At 27.3% G+C, this 22,742-nt stretch overlaps 1 protein-coding gene across 1 annotated transcript in view; it reads right to left on the reverse strand.

Annotated features, from left to right (window-relative positions):
• Positions 1 to 303: 303 nt before the first annotated feature.
• The window catches only part of LOC136076652 (uncharacterized), a 31,068-nt gene continuing 8,629 nt past the window's right edge, over positions 304 to 22,742 (reverse strand). The window contains exons 2-3 of the mRNA XM_065789968.1: positions 12,416 to 12,477; positions 304 to 3,574 (exon numbers count right to left, since the gene is read on the reverse strand). Coding sequence (XP_065646040.1) covers positions 363 to 3,574; positions 12,416 to 12,455 — 3,252 coding nt within the window. The 5' untranslated portion in view covers positions 12,456 to 12,477 and the 3' untranslated portion in view covers positions 304 to 362. The remainder of the gene's footprint in view (positions 3,575 to 12,415; positions 12,478 to 22,742) is intronic.

The raw sequence follows: 22,742 nt of genomic DNA on the forward strand, positions 1-22,742 counted from the left end.
ATACATATATATATCGCAATAACAAAATATTTGCTTTTAAAACACTTCATACTTTTATAAATTAACTAAACTAATTTAAATACTTTAATTATTTAAGTAAATAACTAAAATTAGTAAAAACCTTAAATTAGTTTAATTTTTAAATTTATAATCAATAATAAATACAATTTATAACATGTAAATAAATGATAAAGTAAATGAGCTTTCGTTTTATTTTAAAAAAATGCGTTAGACGAATAATAACAAAAATTAAGAAAATTTTTATAAGAATTAAGAACGGAGTTCTACAACTTTTATAGAAAAATGTTTGTCAATTATAAGTTAAGTATAATTCTTTACATATATTAAAACTAAAATAATAATCAAATAATTAAACAACTTGTTTGCTGTTTTTCGTTATTTTTCAAACAGATTGCAATATTATTTTTTGTTCTCATGGTATTTGGATGGTTGACACCTAAAATTTCAGTTCGTATTTTATCAACAGAATAATAAACTTCTAAAGCTTCGTTATATTTTCCCATAGCGTTCAAACAGTTTGCGATATTATTTTTTGTTGACATTGTATCTGGATGGTTGATACCTAAAATTTCAGTTCGTATTTTATCAACAGAATAATAAATTTCTAAAGCTTCGTTATATTTTCCCATAGCGTTCAAACAGTTTGCGATATTATTTTTTGTTGACATTGTAACTGGATGGTTGATACCTAAAATTTCAGTTTGTATTTTATCAACAGAATAATAAATTTCTAAAGCTTCGTTATATTTTCCCATAGCGTACAAACAGATTGCGATATTATTTTTTGTTGACATTGTAACTGGATGGTTGATACCTAAAATTTCAGTTTGTATTTTATCAACAGAATAATAAATTTCTAAAGCTTCGTTATATTTTCCCATATCGCCCAAACAGCTTGCGATATTATTTTTTGTTGACATTGTATCTGGATGGTTGATACCTAAAATTTCAGTTTGTATTTTATCAACAGAATAAAAAATTTCTAAAGCTTCGTTATATTTTCCCATAGCGTACAAACAGTTTGCGATATTATTTTTTGTTGACATTGTATCTGGATGGTTGATACCTAAAATTTCAGTTCGTATTTTATCAACAGAATAATAAATTTCTAAAGCTTCGTTATATTTTCCCATAGCTTTCAAACAGCTTGCGATATTATTTTTTGTTGACATTGTATCTGGATGGTTGATACCTAAAATTTCAGTTTGTATTTTATCAACAGAATAATTAATTTCTAAAGCTTCGTTATATTTTCCCATATCGCCCAAACAGCTTGCGATATTATTTTTTGTTGACATTGTATCTGGATGGTTGATACCTAAAATTTCAGTTTGTATTTTATCAACAGAATAAAAAATTTCTAAAGCTTCGTTATATTTTCCCATAGCGTACAAACAGTTTGCGATATTATTTTTTGTTGACATTGTATCTGGATGGTTGATACCTAAAATTTCAGTTCGTATTTTATCAACAGAATAATAAATTTCTAAAGCTTCGTTATATTTTCCCATAGCTTTCAAACAGCTTGCGATATTATTTTTTGTTGACATTGTATCTGGATGGTTGATACCTAAAATTTCAGTTTGTATTTTATCAACAGAATAATAAATTTCTAAAGCTTCGTTATATTTTCCCATATCGCCCAAACAGCTTGCGATATTATTTTTTGTTAACATTGTAACTGGATGGTTGATACCTAAAATTTCAGTTCGTATTTTATCAACAGAATAAAAAATTTCTAAAGCTTCGTTATATTTTCCCATAGCGTACAAACAGTTTGCGATATTATTTTTTGTTGACATTGTATCTGGATGGTTGATACCTAAAATTTCAGTTCGTATTTTATCAACAGAATAATAAATTTCTAAAGCTTCGTTATATTTTCCCATATCGCCCAAACAGCTTGCGATATTATTTTTTGTTAACATTGTAACTGGATGGTTGATACCTAAAATTTCAGTTTGTATTTTATCAACAGAATAATAAATTTCTAAAGCTTCGTTATATTTTCCCATAGCGTTCAAACAGTTTGCGATATTATTTTTTGTTGACATTGTATCTGGATGGTTGATACCTAAAATTTCAGTTTGTATTTTATCAACAGAATAAAAAATTTCTAAAGCTTCGTTATATTTTCCCATAGCGTTCAAACAGCCTGCGATATTATTTTTTGTTGACATTGTATCTGGATGGTTGATACCTAAAATTTCAGTTTGTATTTTATCAACAGAATAATAAATTTCTAAAGCTTCGTTATATTTTCCCATAGCGTCCAAACAGAATGCGATATTATGTTTTGTATCAAGCGTAAATTTATTATTTTCACCATAAGTTTCTGTATTAAAACTTTGAATACTTTTTAATATTTCGATTGCTTCTTCAAATAAACCTTTTGATACTAATAATTTTTTAATAGATGCCGTCATATTATGGAATGTTTTTGAAATTTTTATTCCGTTAGTGCGAAACATACAGATAAAATGGAAAACAAAATAGTTTCCGTAATCCACGTGATCTTTTACTTCATTCAATTCAAATATAAATAAATTTTCAATTAAACCGAGATACGTATTTGTAGTTGAATTTCTATTTTGAAAACATCTACACGTCAGCTGTGTCAGTTCGTGCATTGAATATTTTTTATCATCAAAGTTTAGTAAAGAATAACTCAATAGTAACCCAACGGCTTCATCTATTACATATTCTTCGTTTATTTCCATTTGTTTTGAAATTTGGATTATAAACTGTTTACTTATGTTTTGATAGTCGCAATGAGATAAACAGTTTAATATTTTAAATGGAAAAGGTTTACTTTTTTCTAATTTTATTAAAACTAAGTTAATTGCTTTTATTGCAGACTTTGGTTCTTCTTCGGTTGGAAAGTTATTGTCTAATATTTCTGGTTTCGATCTATATCGATCTACGTATTTTTCTATCGAAATTCTATGAATATTTATATATTTTATTGCCTGAGTAATAGCGAACGGATGATAACCAAGTTCTTTAGTTAGGTTTCTTATATTTTCATCGGCGTTTTCTTTAATATTATTTTTTACATAAGCGAATGCTTCTTCTGAAGTAAAAACATCAACTAGCATTTTGTTTACGTTGTTTGACCACGCTCTCCATTGGGAGGTTATCAACGTAAATGAATCCGGTTTTCTTGAAATATACATATTCAGGTTTTTAACACTTTCATCGTCGACATTGTCAAAAATATACAATGTTTTTTCATTTTTATAATGGTTGTGAATTTTTTCAACAATTACTTCTATATTCAAATAATCACCTCTCGAGTCATGAATTTCGAATCCTAATATTTGGCATTGGTTTCTCATTGAGGTTTGTAACTTTCCAAATGCTGCGTCTATCCAAACAAAGTTTTTGTAGAAGTTATAATAAATTTCGCAATACTTTCTTGCAATTTGTGTCTTCCCAACACCGGACATTCCATATAATATTAAAGTTGACTTGTTTGCTCCATGTAAAAAATGTCGAATTTCACGAAGTAGTTTTTCGCGTGAAAATAAATTTTCTGAAAACGGTTGAACTTCTAAAAATGAACGCATGGTTAGTTTATAAAAACTTATTCTCTCAATTAAAATAAGTTTAATATCATTTATTTTAATTTTTTCCAATTTTTTCAAACGTGACGCGTTATTTATTAGCGTATTAAGTCCAGTTTTAAAAAGTTTTAATATAAACAAATTATAAAATTATACTATGAATTTGAATCTCATGTTACGATATTTTTATATATTAAGAGAACGTTTTTGTGAACAAAACTTATTATACTAAGTAAACTTAACAATTTGAAAAACATCAAGTAATTACTCTAGAGAATTCAACCAAAAGAACGATGTTTTTTTTTTAATTCAAATTTTACTAAATTTAAATTTTAACTGAGTTTTGGAGTTTAAAATTCATAAAAAAAAAACACATTTTTTAAAGATTGTGCTCTACCAAACCGTAATGCAAATGTTTGGACTTTCATAAAATTTCAATTTCTATTTTATGTTTGCTTGTTTATTTCATTTTCGAATTCTAAAATTTTGTACAAATTAGTTAATTAATAAATGTAATAAATATTTTTGAATTAAATTAAGGAAAACTAACCAAAGTAGTGCTAGATTTAATTATCAGGTTGAGAGATTGCTTGCGCAGGTTATGATAAATAACCTAAAAGCTATAGTCAATATTTCTATAAAACTGCAGCTAGAATACTCAAAAAAGGTTTCTCGATTTACTTTCTGATCATTGTTTATAATCATTTGGAAAATGAAGTACAGATAGCTGATGCATTAGAATGATATCTATTAGTTTCTACTTTGAGACTCTAAATAAAGAACTTTGCAAATCAAAGTTGAATTATATATCCAACATATCTTGAAAATTTTTTTTTGATGAACCTATTTCTTATAGTCATAAGTGATCACATACCCAACAAGCATTTTCCGTTTTTTCAATATTAAAATTAGGTCAATATTTTAAAGCCATTTTTTTTAAAGTTCTACGTATTTTTCACGTCAAACCTCAGATGTTGATTTATTAACCTGATTTCAACCCAGGGCCGTGCACAGGGTTTAGGGGCCCCGAGTATCCTTCAATTTGGTCCCATTCTTTCCAAAAAAAAAAAAAAAGCCTGCTCAAATTTTTTGATTATACTGCTGGTATATAACCATAATTAAGTAGCCCAACTTTTGTGTCTTACATTGTTATTTTTCTTGCTTATTTTTAACAAACTCTTTAATCACATCATGAAGTCAATATTTTGAACTAATTGAAACCTATTACTTAAAATAGCAAGATCATTGGTTCGTTGTTGCGCAAAAAGTTCTTGAAGAGCTTTAATTTATTGAATTAAAGAAACGCAGTGCAATCACTACATTTTTCGAAAAGTTCCCCCAGCCTTATTTCAGAAATTTCGTTTAAAAAGCCGAATGAGACAAGAGGTTTCTCTCCAAAGTTTGCCGAATGAATTTGTTTAATATGAAGCAATTCTTAAGTCAGTTCATTTTCAGTCTCCTCATATGAATATTTCTGCAAAAAAATGGGAGCAGGCACTCTTGATTTCTGGTTCAAACAGTTTTTATTATTCCCACACAAAAAAAAGAATTTAGCAAAAACTTCTTGAATGGCTACGAGCAGTGAGTCCACCAATCACAGAATCAAAAATGTGATATAAAACTAATCCTCAAAATGTTGCCTCCTCTCCTCATTCTGTCTCTGTTCATTCCGTAACATGTTTATCAATTCAATTAGCTCCCCAGCAAATTCTTTGCGCTTTACTTTTTGTTGAATTTGAAGAAGCTCATTTATTTAAACCACATAATCACTGTAGCTCGAGTAAATTGCTTGGGGCCGGGGTACCAAGTAATTTGAAAACTTTGATAAAAAAATACTCTTGTTAATTTTATCACTAGTTTTACACTCTAAAAACAATTTGGAACAACGGATTGCTTTTTTCTGTTAAATTAACGAAGTAATTCGTAACCAAAAATCACAAAACCAACGGGGTAAAATTAACTATTAACGGATTCTTCAAAATTTCGTTAATTCATCAGATTAAATATTCAAACCCGTTAAAAAGCAACTAAACTTTTTATTAAAAAGGGTTACCATAAAAAATTATAAAGTGCTGCTTCTGTAGATTATATTTTTAAACCTTGTTTGTTTGTTTTAGATTTGTCAATATATTATAGTTCTTTATTTATAAATGATATAGTTTTTAAAGGCGTTTTTTCAAACCACATTTTAAGTCGTATATAAAACGTTTGTTGAAGTTAGTTTAATTTGCCATTTTTTAAATAGCTTCACATTTCGACTATATGTGAAGCTATTTAAATAAAGCGTAATTTAAATTTGCATTTATCCACTTGGTTTTTTTTACTAAATTTTAGTAGAGAAAGCAATTAAATAATCACAGTTTAAATTACACTCCGTTATTTGTAATTTCGAAGGTTGTTAAACTTATTTTAAATTTTTTATATAAACTTTATATTTTAAATTTTTTATATAAACTTTATATTTTAAATTTTTTATATAGAAAATTTTTTATATAAACTTTATATAGCAAATTTTTTATATAAACTTTATATAGAAAATTTAAAATAAGTTTAACAACCTTCAAAATTACAAATAACGGAGTGTAACTTAAACTGTGTTTATCCATTTGCTTTATATGATAACTAAGGGGTTAGTTGAACAATTGTTTCTATAATATAGTCTATATGACTTGTATATATTCTTGTATATTCTTCTATTTTAAACGTGACATGTTGTAGTTTACGATATAAGTTTAAACCAGTTGTAAAATTAAAAATATTAACATATCTTTTGATGGTTATCATTATTTAGGTTAGTTGCAGCTAAGTTTACATAGAGCTAGATTTAGATATTAATTTTAGACACGTGGCATGCAATATCACACTGTAAGTTTCATCAGTTGTAAAATAAATCAGTTGTAAAATGTTTACTTGCATTTTTTTGTGGGTACTTATTTATGCTAGTTAGAGCAAAGTTTATATTTTGATTGTTATAATTTGTCTATTTAAGTTTTATCATTTGCTATTTTTAGACACTTTTTTTTTTTTTTTTTTTTTTTTGAAATTATTTATTTTGCCCTTTAAAAATGTTTACATTGCAAATACATTTATATAAACTATTGGCTGGAGCGAGAAGAAGGCGTATTCAGCCTTATCGCCGAGCCCCATTTAAAAAAATTAATAGCAATAATTTCTACATTACCGTAACGTAAAAATATATATAAAATAACAAATAGAAATGAAAACCGAAAATAACTAATATAATTAGAAATAAAAAATATATATATATATTTTTTTAAAAAGTGTTGAAAACAATTGCTAAAATGTTTAACAAATATATTAAAAAAAAATAAAAAAGTCAAAAAAATAAAATTACTTGAGGATAAGAGACAACAAGAAATGAAATTTCATAATTAATATAATCACTAGATAAATTATTAACATCATCAGTGGTATTTTATATATATATTTTTTTTATTTTAAATATTTTGTATTAATTTATATTAATCACTGATACAATTAAAACTATTTTTTATATGATTGTTTTTAGTTTAAAATAAACATTTAAAGTTGGATATATCCATGAATAAAAATAATCGTTTTGATTCGTCCTTAATTTGCTCTAATGTAGTCTGTTTATTGTTAACAATATCTGGAAACTTTTTCCACAGATAAGGTCCGCGGTATTTAATTGAATAGGAAGTTAATTTTAATTTATATTGTGGAGCAATAAAATTGTTATCTGAAAACTTTGTTGAGTATTTATGGTTAATTTTATTAAAATAAGATTGAAATATTTTTGAAGATAATCCATTTTTTGTTATAAACATAAATAATAAAACTTGGTGTAAATTAAGTTTATACACATTTAAAACACTGAGCACACGTAGAAGTGGTTCGCAAGGAACACTTCTATCGGCTCCAAATACTATTCTGCACGCATGTTTTTGTTTGTTGTAGAGTTTCTTTAGCTTTGTATGGTTAGTACTACCCCACACAATATTACAATAAGACAAATAACTATAGATAAAGGCATAATATAATTTTTTCAGGATGATATATTTAGAAAAGGTTTAGCCCTTAACATCGTTGCAATATTTTTTGAGATGTTTTTTTCAATACTATTTATATGTAAATACCACTGTAAATTTTCATCCAATTTTACTCCTAAAAAATTTATGAATGATTCTCTTTTAATAAAAGTGTTATTAATTTTTAGATCTGGTAATTTAAGAGGAATATTTTCAGATTTACTTACTTTATGAAAAAGTATATATTTTGTTTTATTCGCATTTAGTGAAAGTTTATTACGTTCAAACCGCTTACTAACTTTTCATAGCTGTTCGTTAACTATTTTAAAAAGTAATTTAACATCTCTGCGAGAAAAAAAAAAGATTAGGATCATATGCAAACGAAATTAGGTCTAAAAGATTTGTTGATAAGTATAAGTCGTTTATGTACAACAGGAATAAAAGGGGTCCTAAGATAGATCCCTGAGGAACCCCGCAAGTTATGGAGTATGGAATAGTATTTGTTTGATCATAGTATAAAAATTGCTTTCTGTTTGTCAGATAATCTTTGAACCAAAGTAAGTTTTTATTTTTCACTCCGTAGTTTTCGAGTTTTATTATTAGAATATAGTGATTTTCGGTATCAAAAGCTTTGGACAAATCAATGAAAACTCCTAATGTAAAACAGTCATTATCTAAGGCGTTAGATATTTGATTGGAAATTTCAACTACTGCGTGTTCAGTAGAACGTTTATTTTTTAAGCCAAATTGTTTGCAATACAACATATCATTCTCAGTTAGATGATTATAAAGTCTGTGATACATTATTCTCTAGCAATTTTGAGAAACATGGTAATATTGATATAGGACTGTAATTTAAAATATTTGACTTATCTCCAAATTTAAAAATTGGTGTAATACGGGCAATTTTTAACTTATCAGGAACAATACCTGACTTTAATGTGAGATTGAAAATGTGAAATAAAGAAGGTTCAATGACGTCAAATACTGATTTTACAATACCGACACTAATTTTATCAAAACCTTCACTTTTTTTACTTTTTAGACTGCTAAAAGCAGTTCTCAACTCACTCAGTTTTAAATCAGTTTCATCAGTAAATTTATCATAAGTTTTTAAGTATGTATCGAATGAAATGGAATTATTAAGAGTTTTAGAGGCCAAACTTGGGCCGATATTAGCGAAGTAGTTGTTTAGTTCTTCAGCTATAATTGATTTTTTATAAACTAACTTTCCATTAATTAAAAGATTTTTTGGCAGCGTGCTTTTGTTGTAATTATTTTTTCCAATTAAACCCTTAATTACATTCCACATATTTTTTGGTTTTTTCAAATATATTTTTATAATTTTTTTATGAGGATTTTAGTAAACTTTTAGACATCCAGGGAGTTTGGAGCGACTCATTATTTAAACATTTTTTTTTATTTCTGGAAACGCTATTTCATATTGTTTGCAAAATTGATTAAGAAACAATTCATGTGCATTATTAGCATCATTTGATTGCAGTACTAGATCCCAATCTACGCAATTTTGTAAACAGTTTTTAAATTTTTTTAAGAAGTTTTCATCTGTTGCCAAATTAAGGTGGATTTTGTGGAAATATTGTTTATTAAAAGGTTATTTGAAGCTAAAAATGTAGGAAAATGATCCGAAATATCGGTCTGTATTATACCTGTGGAAAGAGGGTTGTTTTGAAAGTTGTTAGTTATGATGTTATCAAGAAGAGTAGAAGACCTATTTGTTATTCTTGTAGATTTGTTTATTGTTGGGATAAGGTTATTTTGTAGAAGAGTGTTCTAAAATTCTTAGCATTATTATTTGAGGCATAGTAAATCAGGTTGATGTTAAAATCTCCGACCATATAAATATGTTTTTTTTTTTATTTATAATTTTGTTTAGAAATGTTTTAAGATGAGTTTTAAATTTTTTTAAGTTACCAGATGGCGGTCTATAAGTAGTATTTATAATTGTGTTTCTTTCTGCTTTGAAACAGTGAGTCTTTGTGCATTGAATTTACTAATTCAATGCACAAAAACTCACTACCTGTTTCATTGATGCAGAGATCGTTACGTAAGACAAAATTTATTGAATTGTGGATATAAATACAAACGCCCCCACCTGCATTTACTTCACGTGCTTGATGAATTGATGTGTAATTAACTAGTTCAAATTCATAATTTGTTTCAACGCATTTACACCAAGTTTTCTGTCAGACAAATAATTTTAAAATCGTGTTTAATTGTATCCAATAATATTTTTAAATTTTCAAAGTTTTTATTTAAACTTCGAATATTGATATTTTAAATTGAAAAAGTGTTTTTAGTTTTTCTTAGATATTGTGATGAATCAGAAACTGAATAGTATTGGCTTTCTAGCATTTTGTGACTAAAATAATTTAAATCAGTGCAGTTATCATCGATGATGTCATTTTCATTTGAAGATTGAAATATGAAATTTACCTCCATTTTTAAAAACAGTTTAAATTAAATATGCATAATAATGCTTTAATTAATAACAAATATTTTAAAACTTATTGCTTTTTTTTTGCATCCTAATCCCGAATTATCAAATGATAGTAAGATAATTTGGCAAGTATCGTAAGATAAATTGGCAATTTATCGTAAGATAAATTGGCAATTTATTTAATTTCAACAACACATTTTTGGAACTGATGAGAGTAATTGGGATGAGAAGCATCTCTTTTGTATCTTTCCCAATTACTTTTGAAACAAGAATTTAAAGCTTTTGTGGCTTTTTACTATACAGTCCCAGGCTAATTTTTTTTATTTGAAGCTTCAGAAAACTGGATTTAAAACCTTTGATTTTCAAAACATAAACAAATGAAAGAGAAGGAAAAACAACGAGCTTAGATAGCAATAACCAAGGCGCTGAGAGAGCAATTGATGTGGAAAAAGTAAGATTTTTCCACACAAACTGGCTATCTTCTGAGCTGGCAGCAAGTTCTTATGGTGAAGTAGTCTCTTAATGGCTTTTGCTGAAAGTTGGTTTCAACTAGCCTTACTAGGCTGATCTGGTTGAGAGCAAATCCAAGTTTCCTCATTCCGGTATTTGAAAGCCCCATGTTCTCTTGGATTGAAATCATATTTTGAACACTCAAAGGACCAAAAAATAGTTACTGGGAAGCTGATAACCCTAAAAAATACATAATAAGTTAAAATTATTTTATTTAAATTTTGATCCGAAATGTTTCTCTTGGTGATGCATCTTTGCCTGAAACCACAGTTGACGAAATCTGCTCTGCAACTATTGGGTCTGCCAATACAAGTTCTCTGAGGTTTAAATGACGATTTCCTTGTTTACAATGATAAGGATGTCCACGATCAAACACAGATAAGCAATTGTGCTTATCTGTGCTTGTTTGTGATTAAAAAGTAAATCATACCTGGGGCTTGGATCAGATTTATTTTTTGAACTAAACCCAGCTATTTTATCTTCTTAACCTCAAATTACGTAAATACAGCCATAAAGTTTTTTACAATAAAAATTTATTATTTTTAAACTTAATAAATGTTTATAAAAGCATTTTATTGTTTTTCTTATGTTTATATACTATCTCCATAAATAATAGTTTGGAGTAAATCAATCTGTAAAATTAATCAAGCGGTTTGCATGTTTCTGACGGCGGTAAAAGTAAATTTACGTTAAGTTTTTGTTACTTTTTTCAGTGTTTTCCAAAAATATACTTTGATAGTTTATATAACTGCTAATAAATAAGAAATATAGTTGAGTTAAGGATTTTTATTAAGATATGATATGGATTTGTATAAGACTCCGTTACAATTAAACTTTTTTGAGCAAATATTGTCAATGTGTGGTTTCCATTAATTGTTCTTGTCGAGAAACCACTTCTAAATGGTTCGCTACAATATCTCTTTTTATTTCAATTTCATCAATAAAAAATTTGGCTGAATTTTGGGGTAAATAGCGTATTTAAGAGACCGAATGGATATAGATCCATTTGGTTTTAATAATGTTAAGAATTTATATCTATAAAAGTTAATATAATTAATATCTTCCATGTAAAATAAAATTGATCCCAAAAATAAAGTAGGTAGACAGTAGTACGCTTTTTAGAGTTTTTTAAAATCTAAATTTGATTAAAAATGAATTTCAAAGCTCCAAAATAATGCTTCATTTACTGATGTATCCACATAAATCTTTGTATTAATATTACTACTAACTTTTTGTAAGTGTTTTGTAAAGTTTTATAAATGTCAGATCTACTCGAATATACCGAAGATTCTTCTGCAGGTTGTTTACTACTACTACTACTACTACTACTACTACTACTACTACTACTACTACTACTACTACTACTACTACTACTACTACTACTACTACTACTACTACTACTACTACTACTACTACTACTACTACTACTACTACTACTACTACTACTACTACTACTACTACTACTACTACTACTACTACTACTACTACTACTACTACTACTACTACTACTACTACTACTACTACTACTACTACTACTACTACTACTACTACTACTACTGCTACTTTAACTACTAGTACTACTACTACTATTACTACTACTACTACTACTACTACTACTACTACTACTACTACTACTACTACTACTACTTCTACTATTACTATTACTACTGCTACTACTACTACTACTACTACTACTACTACTACTACTACTACTACTAACTGCTACTATTGCTACTACTACTACTACTACTACTACTACTACTACTACTACTACTACTACTACTACTACTATCACTAAGTATCATTGAAAGAAAGAATTAAAAAATGGACATTTATATAAAAATTACCTTTAAAAAAGCTAATTTTATCTCCTTGATTTGGTTCCATTTAAATTTGTACAGTCGTTATTCTAAAAGGTTATTATAAAGAATTAATGAGTATTTTAAAATTAGAATAAAAAAACAAAAACTTATAAATAATTAAAATTAAATATATATATATCAAATCTGAATATTACATAGTATTAAACAAAATGAAAGATCCTCCGTTTTTAATCTTCACAAACAAAAATGAGTGAAAAAAAACTTTATATCTTTATATAATATATATTATACATATTATGTACATATAATTTCTATATATATATACATACAATTTTCAACATTCGAATTTATTTGAAATAAACGTTTTCAACTTTGAAAAACGAAACTATATGAAGTATTTAATTCCTGAAAACAAACCTTTGTTTATTTAGATGTTTTTATTTGTCGAAAATACAAAGTATGTTTGATTTTTCATTAAATAATAATGAACATTTTTACTATTAAAGGTGAAAAACTCATCATATGAAATATGACACTTCAATAAAAAGTTATGTAAGTCATTTCACCTACTCATGTGAAAAAAGTTTACTATATTGGGGCTTTGAATTTCTTATTGACTTAATCTAAAAGAATATAATACAAATTGTCTATACATATTTTTTTTTTTTAATTACCCAACTACCTAATTACAATATATGCTTTGAATCACGTGAAGTCAAAAATAAAGAATAAGAGAGTGAGAAAAAACTTCTGCAAAATCCTTTGTGGTTTAATAATACACTAAATAAACGTCTTGAACAAAAAAAACCTAACTGGCTGCTGCGTTTGTGATTTAATATAAAACTGGGCTAGGGACTTTATTGTTATTAGTTAGTACGCTTTCCACTTTAAATAACTTTACTTTAATTCTTTGATAAAATTTTAAACGTTTTTTTAGTAAGTGAAATACTTGTTAATTTTATGATGTTTTTATTCTTTTTTTGTTGATAAAAAACATCTTTATTCATAGAGTAAGTATTTAAGGAAAATATTTATGGTTATAAAATATATGTTTAGAGTATAAATACTTTTTTTTCATATAACAAAATCAATCGTTAGAGCAAGAAAAGTGCAAATTTAGTTTTATTATCGCTCACTACTTAAACCATCTTTTACAAAAACGTTACATATAAATATATATATATATATATATATATATATATATATATATATATATATATATATATATATATATATATATATATATATATATATATATATATATATATATATATCATGACCAAATTTGTGAAAACTAAGGTAAAAAAAAACTTAAATTAAAAAAGGTTTAATACCGCGAAACTGTTTATGAAATAAATAGTATTTAACATCATCGCAAATTGATATTAAAACAGCAGATAACGCTGTTGAAATGGCATAGAAAGCTGATGAGATGGCATTTAAAAGGCAAGCAAAGTTGAAACAGCGTGAGAAGTTTGCTTGATTACAAAACGGTGTCTTAGGTTATGGCAGATGACGGTGACGATATGGTAAATATTTTATCGTTTAACGTCGAAGTAATCATAGAAATTGCTAGAAGCTTTAAGTTACATTATTTATGATATAATCATCAAGGTCCTTCGTGAAATAGAGAAATATATAATTTGACAAGTTTTAATATTATACAAAAGAGTGAATCTAAAAACTTTAAAAAGAAATAAAGAAACTTAAAAGTTAAAAAGTTTGAAAAAAAAGTTGTAAAGTTAATAAATTAAATCGTTTAAAGTTTAAAAATTAAAAATCGTTATTTATACGTACCGTAATAAAAATTAAATGCAAAAATGACGTAATGTATAACGTAAATATAAAAGATTACAAATCGATATAAAAGATTACAAATCGATATCTACAATTTACAAATCGATTTATACGTATACATATTCAATTCAAAATGGAATGTAGTAATTCTTTATTGAATGTCTTGTTTCGTATTTATGATTAATTAGAGAAAATTTTTAATAAAGTTTTATATACGTAAGGTAAATTCCAGGTGTTGGCAATTTTTTGGATCTAACACCTATTGTTCATCAAATATATTGAACACAGCACCGGTCTTCGCCATTTTTTTAACCAAGGTAAATTTTTTATAACATAAGATTAGTAAGCAAAATTTAGTAAATTTTTATTTCATAAATTATCAATCTCTTAGTCCTAACCATAGAAAGTTGAGCTTTACGATGCTTTAAGAATAAATGAGTTTTTTTTATCTTTTGGCTTGTTTACATTTGTCATCATTTACAAAAACAAATAAACAAGGCTTCTGAACTAAGATCAAAATGGTCTTATCATCAGAATCTTTACCAGTTTAAAACTTTTTTACATGAGAACACAAACAAGAATAAAAATTGCAATAAATCATTTTTCGAATTAAAAATATAAATCTTAAGAGGATACCAAATGTTATATGTAATTAAAAAATAGGATCTTATTGTTAGAACCTATAAACGCGCAAATATCATATAAATTAAATATATAAATACATACACAAATTAAATACAGTAAACAGGGCCATCCGAAGAGAGGGATGGGTTTTAGGGGGTGGGGTTGGGGAAGTTACGTATCTGTTTTTTGCCGACTAAAGCCAAAAAAAAAATTTTCGACTAACTTATTTGAAAAAAAAAAAGCTCCTCGTTGGCCGACATTTTTGTTGACGGACAATTTTGCCGCCTCCAGTGTCCACATTGTAGGGGGGGATAGACACCCCCCTACGCCCCCTCCTCGAGACAGCCCTGAAAGTTAATACCGTTAATACAGACATCTATTTATAATAAGGATGAAAAAAATGCAATAAAAGATTTACAATTAAAATGTCAAAAAAGTATTAGATATATCAAAATTAGATTTAACAATTTTATTTCTGAGATGTGGTGCATAAAATATGATGCAAAATCTGTTGAACTTTGATCTGCAAACTTTTCATAAAAAAAAACAGTTATTTCAAAGTGTATGTTTATTAACTGGGTTTAGAGAAAAAAGATCTTCAAAGATTGGTAAAGTTAACTTGTTTTTAAACACGTATATAAAGCATAAAACGTTATAAATATTGAGCTCGTAAATACTAAGTATTTTCGTCTCCATTAATAATGGTTTGGAAAGAGTAAAACGATCTGCAAAATAAATCAAGCGAATCGCATGCTTTTAACGACAGTAGAGGCATTTAGTACTTTAGTTTTTTCAGTGCTTCACCATGCTATATTTGCATAATTTATATGGCTGTGAATAAATGAGTGATAAATTTAGGTTAAAATTTTTTTGTTTAGATATAATCTGGAATTATTAATCACTCCATTAACTTTAGATGTTTTTGAGCATATCATTTGAACCACATTTTGAATATAATCAAAATGTGGTTTCCATGTAATGTTCTTGTCGAGAACCACTCCTAAAAATTTTGTAACAAAATAATTTTTAATTTCAGTTTCATCGATAAATTTTTGTGTGCAAATTTTGGGGTAAATAGCGTTTTTTACAGGCCATAAATGTTTTTTATAAAAATCTTAAATGTAAAGTGGCTCTCTTTCCTGAAAACTTAATTTTATAATCCTGTCTTTACAAAAAGTCTACTTTTTTCAACCCATTAGAATAAGCAGCCATTCTCGAATCTAATCTCACTTCTGTACCAGATTGGGACTTGTAGTGCCTTGTGAATTGTTACTCAAACAAAACTCTTCTTAGATTATTATTTGCTACTGACCTCTCATAAAAACCATTAATACAATAAATTGAAAAGTTAGAATTTGCTAAATTTGCTTTTACTTACCGTCCGTTCTCCACCTTTTGATTCTATTAACGTTCATTCTCTAATTCCAGTCTCTACCTCAACAAATTTTTTATTCTCTTTATAAAATACTGGTGTACAGTTTTTGAAATTTCTTCATTAGAAGGAATTTCAATAAACTACATGTTGCGTTTAACAAATCTTTAATGTCCGTTATATTTTTAAAATCCAAAGAGCTCTAGTTAAATGCTCCTCCGTGTTCTGTGGCAAGACCGTTAGGTCTTCTTGGGGCACTAAAACTAAAATTCAAAATTTGAAAAATAAAACAAAATAAAAAATATAGAGATGGAAAAATGCAATATTAAAAAAAAATAATAATAATATTTATTGTTAGGGGAGCCAGAGATTTTCAAAATACCAGAACTCTGGATAATAGATTATAGCTCTGAACAATGGATATAAGCTTGGAATCCTTAACATATCCCTTTTATTAAAAAAATATTGGGTTTAGCTGAAAACATGGTAATAAAAAATGTTTAACAACAATGGAATATTTTAAAAACATACAAAAAAAAGCAGAAAATAGGTTTTGCTCTCAATTAAAACTAAAAAAAGCGAAAAAAAAAACTTAACTCTTTGGATTTTAAAAATATAATGGACATTAAAGATTTGTTAAACGTAGTTTATTGAAATTGCTTCAAATGAAGGAATTTCAAAAAATATACACCAGTATTTTATAAAGAGAAGAATAAAAAATTTGTAGAGGTAGAGACTCAGAGAATGAACGTTAATAGAATCAAAAGGAGGAGAACGGACGGTAAGTAAAAGCAAATTTAGCAAATTCTAACTTTTCAATTTATTGTATTTTCTATAAGTGACAAACCTTGAGTTTACTTGGGTATTCCATTTTTACATAGATTGCAGCAAAAGGGTGTTTCGGCGTTTCAGTTTTATTTCAGAAGCTCTTAAATAGTATCTAGTAAAAGGCATTTTTGGGGATAGATTTACATTACATAATATTTTATGAACAACGATGTTTTGAAATAACATGAATTTTTACACATTATATGCACAAATTTCTCAAAATACACAAGGGTACATTTTTTATTTACTCTAAAAGAATACTATTGAAACTTGAGAATTTACTATTTAGATATATTAAAATCCAAAGTACACGTTTTACGAATGATTTTATGTATAAAAAAATATTTTTGATTTGATTTTAAGTTTAATAGGAATTTTCGTTTGGTTGAGAATTCAAACTAATGTTTTGTTAGTAACCAAACTAACGCTGGGTTAGTTACTAAACTAACGTTCCGTTAGTAACAACGAAATACTTTTTAAGTAGTCACAGCATGAAATTGTTTTTCTATTGTATTATCGAAATAACGCATTTTTTATTTGTATTTTCATTAAGAAAATACAAATAAAAACTTAAGATTGGTGTAGTTTTTTTTATATTACTTTCAAAATAAAAACGTAAGCGTACACTCTTTACAATTACTTAAAAAAAAACATTGAAATTTGAGAATTTAATCTTTAGATAAAATAAAATAAAAAGTACCAAACTGTTTTACAAATAACTTTAATTGAAAAAAAATAAACCTAAATCAAGTTTAAATTTGTTAAGAATGTTAGCTTGGTTCAGAAACCAAATTAAAATTCTGTCAGTAACCAAACTAATGTTCGTTTAGTGACCGAATTCGGTCATTAACCAAACTAAGCCAGTGGGCAAAAGTACGTTTTGCAAATGTTTAGTAAACGTTCAATGATCGCTTGAACGACAATTGTTTAAATATGGAGTATTTATTAGTCATAATGACAGATTGTATTTATGACTATGGCCTAGATTATGTATTTTCAAGTTTCTTTACGAATCTACGAGCTTATACGACTGTAAAGAATCTTTTTTCTATTACAGCTCTTACTAAGATTTTACATAAATACAATTTTTGTTAAGTGATTTTCTACTGATATATAATTGCTCTGTTCTTTTAAGAACATTGAGCACTCTATTCTGTAAAATACATTTTAAAGTTGTTTAAATATATATATATATATATATATATATATATATATATATATATATATATATATATATATATATATATATATATATATATATATATACATATAGTTATATAAAGTTTGTTTCAAAACTTGAGAGTCTTTGAGCGCTAAAATCCAAGAAACAGTTTTTTTTTTAAACATTTAGTTCACATATATATATATATAATAATATATATATATATATATATATATATATATATATATATATATATATATATATATATATATATATATATATATGTATATATATATATATATATATATATATATATATATATATATATATATATATATATATATATATATATATATATATATAAAATAATATATATATATATATATATATATATATATTATTATATAATATATATATACAGGGTGGGGCAGAGGAACTAGCTTATTTGAATTAGCCTTCCTAAAGTGTAATTTGCTATAATAACTTTAAGGAGGGGCTTAATCAAGAGCGCAAACTGTAAAGTTTTGTTTATATGATGAGCCGCATGAATTTATTTTCTATTTTCTTTGTAGTAGTCATGGAATGGACGAACGTGGAACGTGCTTTTGCGGTTGATTCATATTTTTCCTGTGGTAAATCAATCATCGCAACACAGCGTGCATTTCGTTGGAACTTCCATGTTGCACCTCGTGGCCGTGTTCGAGAACAACAGTCAATCGTTTTGTGGGTGAAGAACTTTATGGAATCTGGAGATGTGAAGAAGAAGAAGCCTGGTCTCCAAAGGGCTGCAAGATTTCCGCAGAACATCAAAGCGGTGCGGCAATCCATCTTGAGGTCTCCCCAACGATCTGCCCGCACCAGCTCTTGGATTATCAGCTCGTTCTGTTAGACAGATCCTTCATGAGGAATTGAAGTTCCATCCCTACAAGATTGTTGTTGCCCAGGAAGTGATTCCTTGGGACTTCGATGCTCATGAGGTCGCGTGTAGGGCCCTTCTCGAATTGCCTGATAACACGCTTGTGTTCCATGGTTTTCTTAAACGAAGAAAACCATGGAACACAAGAGCATCCATGGTTTTCTTAAACGAAGCCTTTCCTGGGCATGTGATCTCTTTGGGGGGCAGTCTTCATTGGTTAGCCAGGTCCTCTGATCTTGCACATATACATATATATATATATATATATATATATATATATATATATATATATATATATATATATATATATATGAAATTTATTTATAATTTTTTTTTTGTTTATGTATGTAAAATTACTTTTTATATATACTAAAAAAAAGTCAAACTACCATTCTCAATTATGAGAAACAAAAATGCAAGTATAGTTACAATGAAATTTTTATAGCCTAATACAAAAAATAATACTCAAAACATTTATGATAAAAATGTTTTAAGCATTATTTTTTCCACAAACTAAATTATTGGTGAAACAATTCAATAAGCTCCATTAAATAATTTTAGAGTGTTATTGCAGTAAGCAATTATGGTGTTGGTAGTTAGCGTCTTTGAAGTAAATAAATGTGTTTTTGTTGATTTTACACGTTATAATTAAAAACTAGCTTTAATATCTAATGCATTTAAGCAAATTTTCAATTCAATGTATTGCTAGCAGGATTACTTTTTGTAATTATTAACTGTTTAATTACCCCTTTTTGCTGTGTTAGATTAGTCTCACAAAAAGAAAGTAGGTCTGGTGAGTTTTGCAAAAGATAAGAACCTTTAATTTTTTTCAAGAGCCTTAGAATGATAAAACTAGGTTTTAGAGCAATAAACTTATTAGAAGATAGGATAACGGGAAGAGTTGCATATTTTCATCAGAAATTAGAAACGTTGCACGACCTCAAACAAAAAAGTACTAGTAAATACTGATAAGTAGAATCAACATTTATCCTAGACAAGAATGAATGTAACACAAGATTACATCTACGCTAGCCTAATAGATCATGAAGGTGTTTGAGGCAGGTCAACAGAGATATTCTACCCACTTCTAAAGTCTTTGTAAGGCGGTCTTCTACAAGGCAGTACCCATATGAAGTAATACCTGCAAAAGGGTGTTTTAATTCAGAGTTAACTTCTATTACCCTTTGGCAAGTAAAGTCAAATCCAAAAGCCATTAGGACACAGAGTAGAAAGTTTTTTGATTACAAAAATAAGTTTTCAAGTGTTTATATCAATATTCATTTGTTAAAGAATTTAAAACATATTATTTTTTTTATTCAGTTTTACTCCCAGCAAAACATGCAAGCAGCCACTATTTCTTAAAAAAAAAAAAGTTTAAGAGCAAGAAAACGACAGAAGACTTGAAAAGTGATAGACACAGTAAAAATAGAGACTTTACTAAAACGAGTTTAGTGAGAATAAGTTTTGGCTGATAAAACTAGAGATGATAGCTCCTTTGAGAAGCGACCATGATTGTGTTTGTAGAAAAGAGAAAGAGATGCAACTTTACGATGATTATAAAGAAGCTAAACCTTGGCAGATGTAGCAGGTCCAACTATGTTTAGGTCAAATACGTTTTTGGAAATTGTCCAGACAATATAAAGTTTTTTTAGAAAAATCGACCCAAACATGAAAACGATGTTCCATACAGAGGCAAATAAGAGATTTGTTGAAGTAGAGAATGTTTTAAAAAGTATGATAATGGCGAGTATGATAAAAAGAACTAACATTAAAAAATTTAGCAAACTTAGCTATTTAGCAAACCTTAGCTAATTTAGAAATTGATTGTATTTATAATTTCCATATAAGGTTAGCAGTGAACAACAATTGAGGAAGACGTAAAGACTTGGTGAAAGGGTAGGCATTCCTCAATGTAGAAATGTCTACAGTATTGCAATAGTTGGTTGCAGTAATTAGCTAAATTTTGTTGGAGTTAAAATTTACAAGCCACTGCGAGCCTCAATCTGTTACAGAAAGTAAATCAGATTTAAGAACCTCTTTAATCGAGATAGGAATATAAATACTCCATACAAAGCAAGTTTAATAAGAAGACCAGTATGCTAAACTTAATTAAAAGTTTTAGATATATCAAAAACAATAGTCCTAGCTTTTCTATCTCAATCTGATGCACTATAAAATCTTTCAGTGACAACAGTTATCAAATCAGCTGTAGTGTGAAAAATTGAAAACCATTTTGATTGTCTGACAGTAAGTTATTTCACTCAAGGTTAAACGAAATTTTTTGATCAAAGACTCAAAGACCTTGCTAATCAAAAAATAGAAAACTGATCGGAAAATAGTTTGAGGGGTCAGAACGTATACAGGATTTTTAAAAATTGGAATCACAAATTCCAGTTTCAAGCAGGCAGGAAAACAAGACTCAGTCAAGTGCATATTAAATAGTTTAGAGAAAATTAAAGAAGTTTCTGGAAAACACTTTTAAAAGACCAAAACAGAAATGTTGTCTAGAGCATAACTAGCAGAAGAGTTTAGTTAAGATATGACTATGGTAAAAAAAGCTGGAGTGGTTTGAATGTGTAACAATGGGTTAATCAGTTAGGTTAACCGGATTAGTTGGATTGGGAGAAAGAGTTCGGTCATAAAATTCAAGAGTCAAATTAGAAGAAATCATTTGTTTGTAGATGGCGTCGAACAGACGAAATGTGACGGAATTCATGAAAAAACTTGTCTTCACCAAGATCATATGGATACATAAGAACAAGATCTTTAACTTGTAGATTTGTCAAAAGCGTTCCTAAGAATAGATCATGAAATTCTACCTAAAAAATGGAAATTAAGGACTAAAAAATAAACATCGCAGTGTTTCAAAAGTTACCTGTATAACAGACAACAGTGTGTTACTTGATATAATAATTACCACATTAAATTAAAATTAACATGCGGTATTCCCTAATGTTCTATCCTTTTTCCTAATCTATTTAAACGATCTTCCAAATGTTTCAAGCAAACTTGAATTTATTATGTTTGCAGACGATATATATTAATTTTACTCTTCGACAAAAATCAAGGATCTGAATGAAAATGTTAGCATAGACTCCAAAAATTAAATATATGCTTTAAAACAATAAACCTATCATTAAAAACAGAAAAAAAAAAAAACCCTTAACTTTATTTAAGTCAACAAAATAACACACCACCAAATATTCTATCCTCTTTAAAGAACTCATGAAAGTAAATTTTTAGGAGTTATAATTGATGAAAACTTATCTTGGAAAGATCACATAAATGCTTTAAACACTAAAATATCAAAAAACATAGTAATTTAAAAATTATACATTTCCTTTTATACTTAGCTTCCTCATATGAGCGAATACGCGAGCTTGGGCGAGTACGCGTATAACCAAATTGAAAGTTTTATATCGACGTCAGAAACATGCTTTAAGTCTAATAATTTACCATAAAGAAAAATTTACTCACGCTGAATTTAAAGAAATGAATGTGTTTAATATTTATCAAATTAACATTTATTAAAATATATTGTTTATGCTAAAATTTAAATTAGGTCAAGTACAATATCACTTTATATAACTTTTTTACAAATAACGTTAATAAATATAACACAAGAGAAACAGGAAAGATTATTAAACCATTC

The sequence above is a fragment of the Hydra vulgaris genome, chromosome 02 (genome assembly GCF_038396675.1).
Source record: "Hydra vulgaris chromosome 02, alternate assembly HydraT2T_AEP".
Lineage (NCBI taxonomy): Eukaryota > Metazoa > Cnidaria > Hydrozoa > Anthoathecata > Hydridae > Hydra > Hydra vulgaris.